Raw genomic sequence first — 14,368 nt, forward strand, 5'->3', positions numbered from 1 at the left:
TTGAGGGGCAGCTAGGTGGCACAGTGGATAAAGCACTGGCCCTGGAATCAGGAGGACCTGACTTCAAATCCAGCCTTAGACACTTGTCAATTACTAGCTGTGTGACCCTGGGCAAGTCACTTAACCCTCCTTGCCCTGCACCCCCCCTCCAAAAAAGGATTTGGACCAGATGATCCCATAGCTCCCTTGTAGTTCTGCCATTCCATGTTCTAAGGGCCCTTGCAGCTGGGATAGCCTGGGTTCTGGGGCCCTACTGCCTTAACAACCCAGGTTGGGTGTTCCAAGGGACCTTGCCGCTCCCATATGCTATAGCCTGTTTTCTAAAAACCCTTCCACCTGTTCTCAAGCCCCTCTTGACATAACCTCTCTGCCAGCTATTCTAGGGGCCTGTTCCCCACCCCCAGACACCCAGGTGTGCATGTAGACACCCCCTTTGCAGGAGGCCTTGTGTCATAACCAAGCCTCACAACCAGGATCATTGCATTCCTTTAGCTTTAATATCCACGTTGAGGGAATGAGGTGTCCTGAGAGGAGGGGACCTCCAGATGGGCCCCACCTGCTAAAGGGCTAAAACTGGAGGGAGCAAAAAGAGGAAGAGGCGTCCGGGGCAGCATCCGCTGGAGGCGGGGCCCAAAGGAGGGCCTGGCTTCCCTGATCCCAAGGCCATGTCCACAGATCTGGTCGGCGTCAGTCCTCTAGGTTGGCTCTCCGCTGCTGCAGCTTCCTTTCCAGCTCCTCAGTGATATCTGCCGGGCCAGAGGAGAGAAGGGTACACACAGCTGGCATAGTTCCCCGCCGTTTGGCTCCTCCTCTCACCCCCAGCCCCTGGCCCACCACATCCCTCACCTGAGGAGATGGACGTGCCAAAAGGAGATTTTGGCACTGAAGCGCCTGGGCCAGCTTTCTTGAGGCCACCAAGGCCCTTGGGCTCTGGGAGGGACAGGGAGGAAGAAGAGGCAGTTGCGGGTTCTGTGGGCCCAGCTTGCTGGGGATCACCCAGTGAAAGGCAGCGCATCCCTACCTGTCTTGGCCTTGTTGGTCACGGGTGGCACTTTGGGCAGCGGCTTCCCTTGTTTCTTGGGTTTGGGGCCAGCCAGGCGGTGCACGGGCAATGCTGGGAGGGAGGGAGAACACAGAGGCAAGCATCAGACCAAGGGCAGACCTTAGAGTCCACCGAGTCTGGCCCTGCTCATCGTACAGGTGAGGAAGTTGAGGCCCAGAGAGGGGAAGGGATGTGTCCAGGGTTGCAGCAGCAGCTGCTGGGCTAGAGTTCAAAGCCGTGTCCACTGACTCTACCTTCAGGGCTCTTTCAATTGTACCAATGAGGAGTTCCATAGTAATAACTGGTAATGATGATGATGCTATAACAGCAAGCCTAATTATCCTCACTGGGTAGATGAGGAAAGCTAAGGCTGAGAGAAGAGGTGACTTGCCTAAGGCCACTCAGCTCAGTGGCACCCAGTGCTAAAGGACATCCAGCACAGCTCTGGAAGGTCAGAGGCAGGAGGAGGAGGCCAGGGATGGGGGGGGGGGGGGAGATAGCCCTGGTTCCTCACCCTGTTCCTTGTCCCCCTCCCCCAGTCCCACCCAGGGCAGCTGTTCCTTCTCACCAGGAGCCTTCAGACGGCAGAATTGGGCCATTTCTGTGGGAGAGTGACATGGATGGCCAGGACCGTGGTGTGGAAGGAGAGGTCTGTGTTAGCCGAGGTCCCCCTAGAGTTGTCCCCTCCCCCCCTCCCCCCTGGGCCCAGGAGCCTCTTACCATCTTCATTCACATATTGGGTTGTGGGCTCATCACCAATGGGGATAATGTAGTTCTCATCCTGAACAGGCACAGGTGGCAGAGGTGTGGACAACCAGGGTGGCTTGCCTGGGCCAGGTAACTGCTGGCCCTGTTTGGCATCTCCTAGAGAAAGAAAGAGGGACCCAGGGGTGAGATGTACCAAAGTTGAGGCAAGGGGGAAAGTGTTATTCTAGACACATGTAGAAAAATCTCAGAATGGTCCAGCTGGAAGGGCCCATAGGAATCACCTACTGCCTCACTTTACAGAGGAGGAAACTGAGACCCTAGGGAAAGTGACTAGTGTCAGTGCTAGGATGTGAATACAGGGCTAGACTCCGATTCCATCAATTGTTTTTCTACTACCCCACATTCCCATGAGTCTTTCTGTGTGTGCCTATGTTCGTATGTGTAACCCATGTGTAAGAAGTACCTGTGTGTCCTTGCCTATCCAATCATAGTTCACTGTAACATTAGCTGTACTACATTCAAAGCTCTCCCCAGTAACCCTGTAAAAGAGTAAGGGCAGAAACTATTATCCCCATTCTATAGATAAGGAAGTAGAGGCTCAGGGAAGGAAAGTTGTTACCCAGAGTCACAGCTCTTAAATTGGAGTGAAGACTCAAGCCCAAACCTTCCGATTCCTAATTCAAGGCCCTTTCTGCTATATTGTACTGCCAGCTAACACCTACTTATGTGTCTGTGTACGTGCATAGGTGTATGTTGACATTTCTATGTAAGTATGTTACATGGATGTGCTTTAGACATAACTGCAGCCCCCATTTCTCTAGTGCTTCAAGGTTTACAGAGCACTTTGGTCAAATCCCTAGGAGCCCCATAGAGCTAGTATCACTCATTAACTGTATTTTACTGAGGAGGAAACAATTTGCTCCTGGTCACCCAAATAGTGAGTACCTAAGGCTTAGCAGAATTGGAACTTAGGTCTCCTGACTCCAAGAACAGCACTCAAATATATGAGGCTCCTAACTGCCTCTTTCCACATCTTTCCCCAACTTCCAGAAATGGTGACATCACCCTCTACTGAGCCACCCCCCTCCCAAAATGGGTCTGTAACTCTTAGATATCTTCACTTATCGTGCTTTCCACTGTAATTGTGTCTCTTATTCCCCAATTCCTTCCCCTGCTCTCATTCCCAGACTCAGCTTTGGAGGGCAGAGTCTGTTGTCATAGTGACTGTAGCCCACCTCAAGGACCTGCACTTAGTAAGTGTGAACAAATATTTAAATGAAAGAGTGAATGCTTGTATCCATGCATGTGTGTCAATGACCTGTGTGTTTTGTACGTGGAATCATAAAGTGTCAGAGTAAAAACAGTCCACAGAGGTCATCTTGTGCAACCTCTTCCTCTTGCCGTACCCTGGAGAGGGTCCAGGGTCACACAGGAGGGAAGTGGCACAGAGCCTGCTTAACTCTCCCTTCTGTGTTGTTTCCACTACACAGATCCCGACTCCCTACCCTAGGGTGTTGTAAGGGGAGGGGGGAAGCGCTGGTGGGGACAGGAATCTCTTGGGAAAGGGATTCCATTTGGGTACAGGCTGGGCTACTTCTGAGGCTTAGATTCTTGGATTCTATGAGGTCACAGGCACCTGGACTCTGCTCCCACGTCTACCTTGTTGTCTTTGCACAAGGTTCTTATTCCCTCTGGACTTTATTCTACCTGCTTATAAAGTAGAGATAATAATCCCCACCCTGAGCCGGGGTCATTGTGACAGTCCAATGAGACAAAGGTCGGGAAAGTGTCTGGGAAAGTGCGAGGCACTTGTGTCCACATCTCTGCCTGTCAGGGGTGCCCAATCAGGGAAGCTGGCTTGGCAGGGAAAGGTAGGGGAGGGGGGAAACTATCACCTGGCACCCGGGGGGCTGGAAGCTTGGGGACTGTCCATGTGCTCTCTCCATTCTCCTGGTTGGCCTCCACAAACCCTAGAATAGAGAGAGGGGCCAGGAGAGCGGGGAGGAGGAGCAGGAAGCCATGGCAGGGCCAATCACGGCACAGAGGATGGGAGCGGGGGTGGGGGGGGAGGGCATCTAGCTATCCTTTTGACAACTGAGAGCTCTGGGATTCGTAAGGAGGCCCGGACCCCAACCTACCTGCTCCTCAAGACCCCCTGACCTACCTAAGACCTTCTCATAGTCCTCATCTGGGCTGAAGGGGACCAAAGCCCCCTTGGTGTTGGAAACAAAGTAGTTCACTACGTCATGGAGAGAAGAGCAGGAGACCTGGGAGAAGAGGGGGAGTCAGGGGGAGCATCCCCCGCCCCACTGCTTCCATGGGATTACCCTGGACCCTGAAGAAGAGGGGACACCCAGAGAATTTCGCGCGGAAAGAACCTAAGACTTCGCCCCCAGGCAGCGGAAGACGCTCCGGATCCCGGCCCCTCCCCGGCTAAGCCCCACCCACCAGGGCCCCACCTCCCTGTTAGGTCCCGAACCCCGCCCCCAGACGTGTCGCCCCGCTCACCGGCTCCTCCACGTCGATGACGTAGCCTAGCCCCTCGCGCTTCACCTTGTAGTGCTTCACCACCTCCGCCCTGCAAGAGTCGCAGCACGCGCCCCTGCCTCACCAAGCCTGCCCTCTCCAATCCTCCGACCCTCTTGGGGGTTAGGGGTCGCGGTGACTGGCGGGTTCTGGCCCCGCCCCCGACGCGGTGAACCAGGCCGACGGGTCTGGCCACGTCCTCCGCCTCCAGCTCCGCCTCCTGTGCCCATTTGCGGCTTTAGGGCTGGTGGGATGGCCAGGCCAGGCCCCGCCCCCTGCTCCAACTTACCCATTGAGTATCTGGAGGGTAGTGATGGAGAATCCTCCCGAACCGTCGCTCCCGGGCCGCAGTAGCATGTTCCCGCAGTCTGGGTGTTTCTCCAGGAGCAGCTGCGCCTCCACCCGACTCACATTCAGGAAGCAGCTTTTAGGGGTGGTGGGGAGGAGGAAAGTCAGGCACCTCCCCGCCTCACCGCTCTGGAGCTCCGCCCCACCTGCGGGACCCTAGGCAAGCCATTCAATCATAACATAGCCTACGTGGTTTTACAAAGCACTTTCCATGTCTTGTTTCGTTTGAGACCCTACAACTCTGGGGAGTGGGTGTGATTGTTATCCCCATTTCACAGCCGAGGAACCAGGCCATTAAGTGATTCCTCGGGGTCACACGTGAATGAGTGCGCTCTGTCACCCAGTTCAGGGCTTCACTTCCTCATCTATAAAATGAGATGACCTCTGAACTCCCAAGCAACTGCTATCAACCCCAGTCTCAGCATAGTAAACCCCATGGCCCTAATTCAGCTCTGGGCCCGAGCCCCTTACCAGACCCGCCCCCGCCTTCCAGGTCAGCCTAGACCCCACTGCTGTTTAAGGCACAATCTTCAGCCTGCCCCAGCCCAGCTGTGATCCCTTCCACACAGCCAAATTCCTATTATTCTAAACTCAGGGGAGTTCTACTGTGAGAAAGCTCCCCCCACTCCTCACAGCCTCGTTGGTTCAAAAATTACAACCCACTCATTTTATAGGGGGGGGAAACTGTACCTCAGAAGTCAGCGTCTCTCTAATCCCAGTTTGGGGTTGGCCCTCCCTCCTGCTGATCACCACATTCCCCTCCTTGTGAGTGCAATTCCTGGACAGGAGGGGCCCAGGGCCCATGAGGACCAAGACCCTCCTTCACTGAGCATTAAAAGTCATCCCCTTCACTCTTGCTTGCCCCTGGCTTTCACCTCTCTGCTCTCCCAGCACCTTCCAACCTTGACCCTGCCTGTCCCTGGGCAAAGAAGTTGAGACCCAAAGGCAAGAGACTCACGGGGGCTTCTCATGGGCCCGGCGATCCTTTTCCTTGGTCAGGGCCTCAGCCATCATGTATTTGTGTCCTGGCAGCAGGGTCAGATTGGATGGGACCTTCAGCTGCAATTCAATTCAATGTAGCTTTACTGGACCACTCGCCTACCTCCCCTCCCCCAGCTGGGCCACACTACAGAGATTTCGGGAGGGAGAGCCACAAAGGGCAAGAAGAGTGAGCCGGCTCAGTCTGGAAGAAACACAAGATGAGCCAGTTGACTCCCAGGGAAACAGGGAAAGACAGGGCCCTCATCCTGGAGGAATCCAGCCATGAGATCTACAAAGGAGAAGAGGCTGGACTAAGAGGTTGGATTGAGAGGGCAGGGAGCCTTCAGTGCCAGACCCAAAAGGGTAGATTTTGTCCTGGGGACAGAGCAGGACAGCATGGGCCCTGGAACCTGAGTCCCAGGTGGGAAGTGTCTTCTAGTAGGAGGCAGAAGAAGAGGCTGGAGCTAGGTCCTTCCCATCCTGGAAGGGTGGAAAAAGGGGATGGTGGGAGAGAAAAGGGTGGGGGTAGGGGGGAAGGGGCAGGAGGGTGTCTCACCTCTACCACTGTCATGATGAAACCCTTCCACATCTCCCGAGACTCCAGGCTGTCCACCTACAAACATAGACTAAGAAGGGGGCTGGTGGCCAGGGGCTGTGTCCCCTTCCCAATTTTGGCCCCAGGGAAGCCTTTACCTTGAATTTGATCTCCTGACCTTCCAATGACAGGCAGAACTGAGTGCCTGGGTCCATGGTGCTGCTGCCTCTTGGGGCATCATCTGTCAGTGCCAAAAAGTTTCTCAGGTCCACCTTTTCCACATACTGCAAAGAATGCCATGGTCTTAATCTTCCCTTTCTATGGGAGAAGGGGCTAGAATGTTGAGGGCCCACCCTTCTCCTATAGCCACACAGATCACACTTTCTGTACCCCTGGATTGAATCAGAATTATAGAGAGGGAAATCTACCATCACTTTACAAAGAGGGAAACTGAGGCCCAGGGAAGGGATGTACCTAAAGACACATTGCTAGCCAGAGCTAGACCTCAGGATTTCTGATCCCAGACCTAGACTTCTTTCCACCAAACCATAGAGTTAGGGAAAGGACCTGCCAACCCAACTGTGGATATATGGGAGATTACAGGTGTGTAGAAGGAATGAGAGTGTGTATTTGAGAGTGGCTTAGGAGGTTTTGCCCCTTATTCCTTACCTGGGGGTCCCGGTTGTTATTGTAGAGATAGATAGTGAGGCCCTGGAGACCAGCCCAGAATTTTTTATAGTCCTGGGGATCAAAGTGGGAGAGAGGTAGGGATGCATATGAGACAGGCTAGGTAAGCCCTCAAGGGACCCCTCTCACTTCAGCCCCAATAGGCTTCAGGCTGTCCCATCAGCCCATTCTTTGTTTGTTTGTTTGTTTGTTACAACAAACATTTTATTTTTCCAGTTATATGTAAGGGTAGTTTTCAACATTCATTTTCATAAGATTTAGAGTTCCAAATTTTTCTCCCTCCCTCCCTCCCTTTCCTCCCCACTCCACAAGACAGCAATCAGGTTATATATGTACAATCCACAAGTGCTCTTTTTATCAGTTCTTTCTATGGAGGTGGATAGTAAGCTTCATCATTAGTCCCTTGGGGTTGTCTTGGATGATTGCATTGCTCAAAGTAGTTAAGTCATTCACAATTGCTCACTGAACAATACTGCTGTCACTATGCACAATGTCCTCCCAGCACTGCTCACTTCACTATACATCAGTTCATGAGTATTTCCAGGTTTTTCTGGAATCATCCTGTTTGTCATTTCCTATAGCACAAGACCATTCCACCACAATCATATACCACAGCTTCTTCCGTCATTCCTCAATTGATGGACATTCCCTTGATTCTCAATTCTTAGCCACTACAAAGAGTTGCTATAAATAGTTTTTGTACGATTTTCCCCCCTTTTCTCTCCATCAGCCCTTTCTTGCTCTTGGCATCTCAAGCCATTCACTGAGAAGGCCCCTCTAGCTTTTAACATTGAAGTCATATGTTCACCAGCAAATGCTAATGTCATGGGGTTCATTGATTTCCCAAGGGAGCCAGATTCAGAAGTCATGGCTCCTGCAGATTATATGGAGTCCCCAAAGTGGTCATTACAGCTTCGCCAGTCGACATGTTAAGGACCATGTTAAGATCACAGATTTACATCATCTCTGAGACTCCAGAGCCAGATAACATTGAACTCCCTAACCCTCTAATCCTGAATGCAGCTAAAAGGGGCCTTAGAACAGAGAATGTTCTAGGAAGAAAGTTAGATCATCTAGTTCAGTCTCAACATTTGACAGAGGAGGGAACCAAGGCTCAGACAGGAGAAGGGTCACATAGAACATTGGTGACATGATTGGGAACTAGAATCTAAGGCTCCTAACTCTGTCACTGAGTTCCCCATCTCCTCTCCTTAAGCTCCCATATCCATACACCTCCCCTCCCCTCACAACAGCCCTAGGGTCCTGGTATCCTGCCATCCTTTCTTCAGGTCAGCAAGTAGCCAGTGCTCAGGAAAGCAGGGCTTCCTGCATCCCAATCTCATCTCTGTTCTCAACAACTTCCCTTTTCCATCTGGATGGCTTGAGAGAGACACACACATACAGAGGGAGAGAAAGAGAGAGGGGGGGGGAGAGGGAGAGAGAGAGAGAGAGAGAGAGAGAGAGAGAGAGAGAGAGAGAGAGAGGGAGGGAGAGAGAGAGGGAGAGAGGGAGGGAGAGAGAGAGGGAGAGAGGGAGAAACAACAGATACAGAGACAGAGAGGGAGAGACAACAGAGAGGGAAATAGAGACAAAGAGAGAGGGAGAGACAGACAGACAGAGACTGACTCTCATAGACAATACATCCCTGGCACCACAGCCCATTGCTCCAGAGCCAGATTACCTCGAGATCCGTGACTGTTTTGTCCTGAATGGATCTGTCGAGGCTAAAAGGATCCTTAGAACAAAGGATGTTTTAGGAGGAATGTTAAAAGATCATCTGGTTCAAGCCCCTTGTTTGACAGAGGAGGGAACCAAGCCTCAGATAGAAGAATCACACAGAGAATCAGTGACAGAGCTAGAACCTGAGGCTCCTTGCTGTTTCTCAATCTCCTCTCCCTTGACTCCCACCCCCATAACCTTACCCTGTCTTTTGGTCCCTTCTTCTCCAGAAAACCTTCATAGTAGTGGGAGGGAAGGGTAGGCTTGGGCTTCAGGGCCCTGGGCGGCCCTGGGGCGGTGGCCATGGCTGTGAGAAGGAAGGGGCCAGGAATCCTGGAGCTCAGAGAGCCCGGCAGCTCACACACAACAGGAGCAGGAAGCAGATGAACAGGTTCGAAAGGGAATTTCCTCTCCCTCTGCCCCTGGTGACCCTGGGCCCTCCCATTCTCCCTCCCTTCCCAGAAGTGATTGGGTGTGGAAGCACAGGTACCAGAGATCAGTGGATCTGCTTCTCCAGCTCCTAGTACTTGGAATAAAATGTCAGAGCTGTCCTCTGTTCTTCATACTCTCTTCATGCTTGGTTTCCCCTCCTACCTGTCTGACCACTCCTTCTTAGACCCACTAAGGCTCTGTCTTGGGCCCTCATTTGGTGATCTCATAAGCTCCAATGATCATCTCTATACAGATGATCCTACACAGTACTATCTATTCAGCCCTAACCATTCTCCCAGTAGCCTGTCTCCAACTGCCTATTGGAAGTTTGTTTTTTTTGTTTTTTTGGTGAGGCAATTGGGGTTAAGTGACTTGCCCAGGGTCACACAGCTAGTAAGTGTTAAGTGTCTGAGGCTGGATTTGAACTCAGGTCCTCCTGAATCCAGGGCCGGTGCTTTATCCACTGTGCCACCTAGCTGCCCCTGGAAGTCTTAATGTGATATAGAAATCTTAAACTCAATTATTTGCAAAACTGAACTCATTCTCTTTCCTCTCCTCCTCTTCCCTGCCTTCTTAATTACCGTCCAGGGTACTGACATCCTTCTGGTCATCCAGGCTTTGCAACCTTGGTGTCATCCTCAGCTCCTCACTCTGCCTCCCCATAGCCAGTCTCTTGCAAGTCCTGTGAATTCCACGTTTTGCACGTGCTCTCCTCTCCTCTGATATTCCTACTGCTCTGGTGTGGGCCCTCACTACCACATGCCTGGATGATTGCAATGGCTTCAGGTTGCTCTCCATGCTTAAAGTCTCTCCCCAGTCCAATCCATCCTAAGTCATTTATCAAATCTATCTTCCCAAAGTGCAAAACTATGTTCCCTACCACCACCACCATTCCATAAACTTCAAAGACTCCTTATTTCTAGGATAAGAGATCAAATTCCCTGTTTGGCCTTTAAAGCCCTTCATAAACTGGTCCCCTCCTACCTTCCTCCTCTCCACATATTCTGTAATCTAGTGACACTGGCGTCCTTGCTGTTGCTTAAATAAGACACTTTATCTCCTAACTTAGGGCATTTTCTTGGGCTATTTCCCTGTGTCTTGAATTTTCTCTGTTCTCATCTCCATCTCCTGGCTTCTCTGGCTTCTTTCAAGTCTCAACTAAAATTCTACCTTCTATGGGAGTCCTTTCCTGGTGCCCCTTAATTCTGGTGCCTTTCCTCTGTTAATTATCTCCAATTTGTCCTGGGAGGAAAGCAAAATAAGGAGGAGAGAGAGCTTATTTGAACATATTTACTTGTGTATGGTCTGCCCTGTTAGACTGTGTGCTCCTTGAGGGCAGGGAACATTTTTGCCTTTCTTCATATGCCCATGCCTGCCACATAGTAAATAGAAGACTTAATAAGTGCTCATCGGCTAGGCTGTCCAAATCATTGACTTGGAAGAGACCTCAGCAGGCATCCAGTCCAGCCCCTGTATGAGTAAGAATCCCCATGACAACATCAAAGTTTGGTGGTTATCTGGCCTCTGCTTGAAGGCCTTAAGGGATAGGGAACTCCCTTTATCATGAGTCAGTCCATTTCACTTTTGGATTGCTTTAATTGTTAGGACATTTTCCCTGACATGGAGCCAAAATATTTTTTTTCTATAATATAGTACTTTGTAAACCTAAAAGAGTTGTTTTCATTCCCTTCATTGTTTCCAGTTCTGTCCTCTGGGGCCAAGCAGAACATATCCAATCTCTCTTCCCCACCACAGCCTTCCGCATTCTTGAATACATCTGTCACGTCCCTTTGTCTTCTTTTTTTTCCAGTTTAAAAATCTCCAGTTCCTTCAACTGGCCCTCACATGTTATGGTCCCACCACCCACCTCTCAATAAACCATAGTTTCCTCAATGTCCTGTCTCTTCTTAAAATGTGGCACTCTATAAAAAGGGAAAGAAATAAGCTTTTTTGGGGGGGCGGGGCAATGAGGGTTAAGTGACTTGCCCAGGGTCACACAGCTAGTGTCAAGTGTCTGAAGTTGGATTTGAACTCAGGTCCTCCTGACTCCAGGGCTGGTATTTCACCTACTATACCACCTAGCTGCCCCCAGAAATAAGCATTTTTTTTTTGGTGAGGCAATTGGGGTTAAGTGACTTGCCCAGGGTCACACAGCTAGTAATTGTTAAGTGTATGAGGCCAGATTTGAACTCAGGTCCTCCTGAATCCAGGGCTGGTGCTCTATCCACTGTGCCACCTAGCTGTCCCCAGAAATAAGCATTTTTAAAGTGCCTACTAAGGCACTATATTAAACACTTTACAAATATTATCTCATTTGATCCTTACAACAACCTTGGAGGCTAGGTGCTATTATTACCCTCACTTTACAATTGAGGTAAACAGAGGTTAAGTGACTTACCCAGAGTCACACAGCTAATTAAGTGACTGGGGCTGCATTTGAACTCAGGTCTTCCTGACTCCAGGTCCACTGCTCTATCTGATGCCACTCCAGCTGTCCAATTGTCAGGGAAGGAATCCAAGCTATCAACAACCATACTAAAATGCTCCGTGTCTCCAGCAAAAGCAAATTGAAACAACTCTGGCTTGAAACCTATTAAACTGGTGAAAATGTCAGAAAAGGAACATGACAGCGGGTGGAGTTCATGTGGCAGAATAGTCAGGGGGACCTGTGAATTCTGGAAAGCAGTTTGGAACCACAGCCACAAACATACCTTTTAACCCAATGGTACCACTACTAGCCATATACCTTAAAGAGATAAAAGGAAGAAGGAAAGGACTCAGATGTACAAAAAATAAACAGAGCAGCACTCTACTGGTAAAGTGGTAGCAAAGAACAGGAAAATAGATGGGTGCCTATCAATTGGGGAATGATTGAATAAATTATGATATATTAATGTAATGGAATATTATTGTGCCATAAAATAAGAGTTTCAGAGGAAAATAAGACATGTATGAACTGATGCAGAATTAAGTGAAAATAACCGAGAGAGAGAGAGAGAGAGAGAGAGAGAGAGAGAGAGATATTCAGGTCAAAACAATTCTGGAGTACTACCTCATACAATTGGATTGGATAATGGGACAGGAGAGGAAAATGGCAAATGTTGGAAGGGATATGGGGAAAATAAGACATTAATACACTCTTGGTAAAGTTGTAAATTGATTCAAACATTCTGTAGAGCAATTTGGAACTGTAGCCAAAGGGCTATAAAACCATGCATACTCTTTGACCTCGTAATACCACTACTGGGTTGGTATCCAAAAAGAGATTTAAAAAAAAGTTCAATTTGAAATTGCGGAGATATTCATCAATTGGGGAAAGGCTGAACAAATTGTGGGATGAGATTATGATGGAACCCTATTGTGCTATAAGCAATGATGAGCAGGATGCTATCAGAAAAACCTGGACTTACATGAGCTGATGCAAAGTGAAATGTACTATATACAAAATAACAGTAACATTAAAAGATGATCTGCTGTGAATGACTTAGTTATTTTCAGCAATACAATAATCCAAGACAACTCTGAAGGATTTATGAAAAATGTAGTCCATCTCCAGAGAAAGAACTGATGGTATCTGAATACAGATTGAAGCATTTTTTAAAAAAAATTCCTTTTTATAAAGTTTTTTTGTCTGTTTTCTTTCACAACCTGACTAATGTGGAAATGTTTTGCATGCCTACACATGTATAACTTATATTGAATTGCTTGTCTTCTCAAAAGGGAGGGGGGAGGGAGGAAGAAAGAGAATTTGGAACACAAAGTTTTAAAAATCGATGTTAAAATTTATTTTTACATGTCATTTGGGAAAAAATAAAATTCTAAATAAATTTAAAAAAGAAAATAACCAAGAGAGCAATTTATATAATGAATACAAAGAAAAACAACTTTGAAAGACTTAAAAACTCAGAGCATCCAGAAGATGAATGATGGAACATGCTACCCACTTCCTGACAGAGGTGATGGACTAAAGGTGCAGAATGAAAAGAGAGTGAAGAATGCATTTTCTGACTTGGCTAATATGTAGATTAATTTTTCTTGACTAAGATAAGATTTATTATTTATTACAAGAGAGGGTTCTTTAAATTTTTTTCCCCAAGGGAAGTCAATTGGGCATCAGAGAGGACTTAGTAATACTGATGTCAAAAATAGGAAGAAAAGAATGTTATAGAGCATTTTTAATGTGTAGAAGAGAATAAAAGAAAGTTCAAAGTTGGATACAATCAGGAAAGCATCTGTGTTTGTTGGCAGTTGTCATATTCAAAATAATAAAGAAAAATTAATTAAAAAAATAAACTGGGAACTTCTGAATTGAAGCTTGAAATAGATATCCATTGAGTACCATGGATTTAGGAGTAGCCACCAAATGGCTATATTATTTGGCTCTGGTGATGCATATACTTTTCTAGTTTTTTTTTCTTCCAGAATGTACAATGTTCTGAAAACATCTTTTATGTCCAATAAGTATTTATTGATTGATTAAAAAATGTGGCACTCTAAAATGAATGCAGTACTCCACTTGTGGTCTGACAAAGGCAGGGTGGCAGAACTATAGCCTCCTCTGATCAGGATTTTATGCTTCTATAAATGATATCACATTGCCTTTGTAGGCAATTATGTAAAACTGTTGACTCATAATGTGCTTTTTAAAAATTTTTTTTTTTTTAGTGAGGCAATTGGGGTTAAGTGACTTGCCCAGGGTCACACAGCTAGTAAGTGTTAAGTGTCTGAGGCCGGATTTGAACTCAGGTACTCCTAACTCCAGGGCCGGTGCTCTATCCACTGCGCCACCTAGCCGCCCCTCATAATGTGCTTTTAGCCAACTAAAAACCTCAGACCCTATTCACATGTTGTCTTAGCTATGTCTCCCCCACTGTGTATTGTTGCAGTTGATTTTTTGAATCCCAGAATAGGCCTTTACATTTTGTTCCTGTTGAATTTCTTAATTGATTCAGCACAGTTCTCTAACTTGTTAAGAGGTTTTGCTTTGTTTTGTTTTTTTGGATCTTAGAATTGTTAGCTGTGCTAGCTGTCTGAGCTTTGAGTCATCTGAAAATTTGATGTGTCTTCATCTGAGGCTAGATCACATAAAATTCCCCTGGTAGAGATCAATCAATCCCCTATAATCCCAATTCTTATTTTATGGGGTTCTTGGCTCAAAAGGTGAACTTTACCAGAACCCAGGTCCAAGCCTCCAAACCACTGAGTACAGGTGTACTCAAAGTGCTTTTGGGAATCCTCTCCAGCCCTTTCTAGTACTCTTTCATGTAAGCTCCTGGAGGGTAGGTACTATCTTGTTTGCTTGGACTTGGATCCCCAGTACTTAGCACAGTGCCTGATAGTTAATGCTCTGCCTATCTACCTATCAATCTATCTCCCTATCTCCCTATCTA

General features: G+C 48.0%; 1 protein-coding gene across 7 annotated transcripts; it reads right to left on the reverse strand.

Moving 5' to 3' along the window:
• Positions 1-475: 475 nt before the first annotated feature.
• STAP2 (signal transducing adaptor family member 2) lies at positions 476-8,942 on the reverse strand. 7 transcript variants are annotated; one of them, XM_043967525.1, is made up of 15 exons: positions 8,750-8,942; positions 8,509-8,562; positions 6,810-6,881; positions 6,299-6,424; positions 6,162-6,218; positions 5,583-5,683; positions 4,566-4,700; positions 4,259-4,328; positions 3,915-4,017; positions 3,646-3,720; positions 1,763-1,906; positions 1,611-1,643; positions 1,022-1,114; positions 847-930; positions 476-746 (listed from the first exon to the last, which is right to left on the reverse strand). In XM_043967525.1, the coding sequence occupies exons 1-15, from the start codon at positions 8,849-8,851 to the stop codon at positions 688-690; spliced, it is 1,308 nt and encodes a 435-aa protein (XP_043823460.1). In that variant the 5' UTR covers positions 8,852-8,942; the 3' UTR covers positions 476-687. The 7 variants fall into 7 exon arrangements, with proteins under 7 accessions (XP_043823460.1, XP_043823466.1, XP_043823473.1 ...); XM_043967531.1 differs by lacking the exon at positions 8,509-8,562; XM_043967538.1 differs by lacking the exon at positions 3,646-3,720.
• Between the last annotated feature and the right edge of the window lie 5,426 nt (positions 8,943-14,368).

Source organism: Dromiciops gliroides, chromosome 1, assembly GCF_019393635.1.
Source record: "Dromiciops gliroides isolate mDroGli1 chromosome 1, mDroGli1.pri, whole genome shotgun sequence".
Lineage (NCBI taxonomy): Eukaryota > Metazoa > Chordata > Mammalia > Microbiotheria > Microbiotheriidae > Dromiciops > Dromiciops gliroides.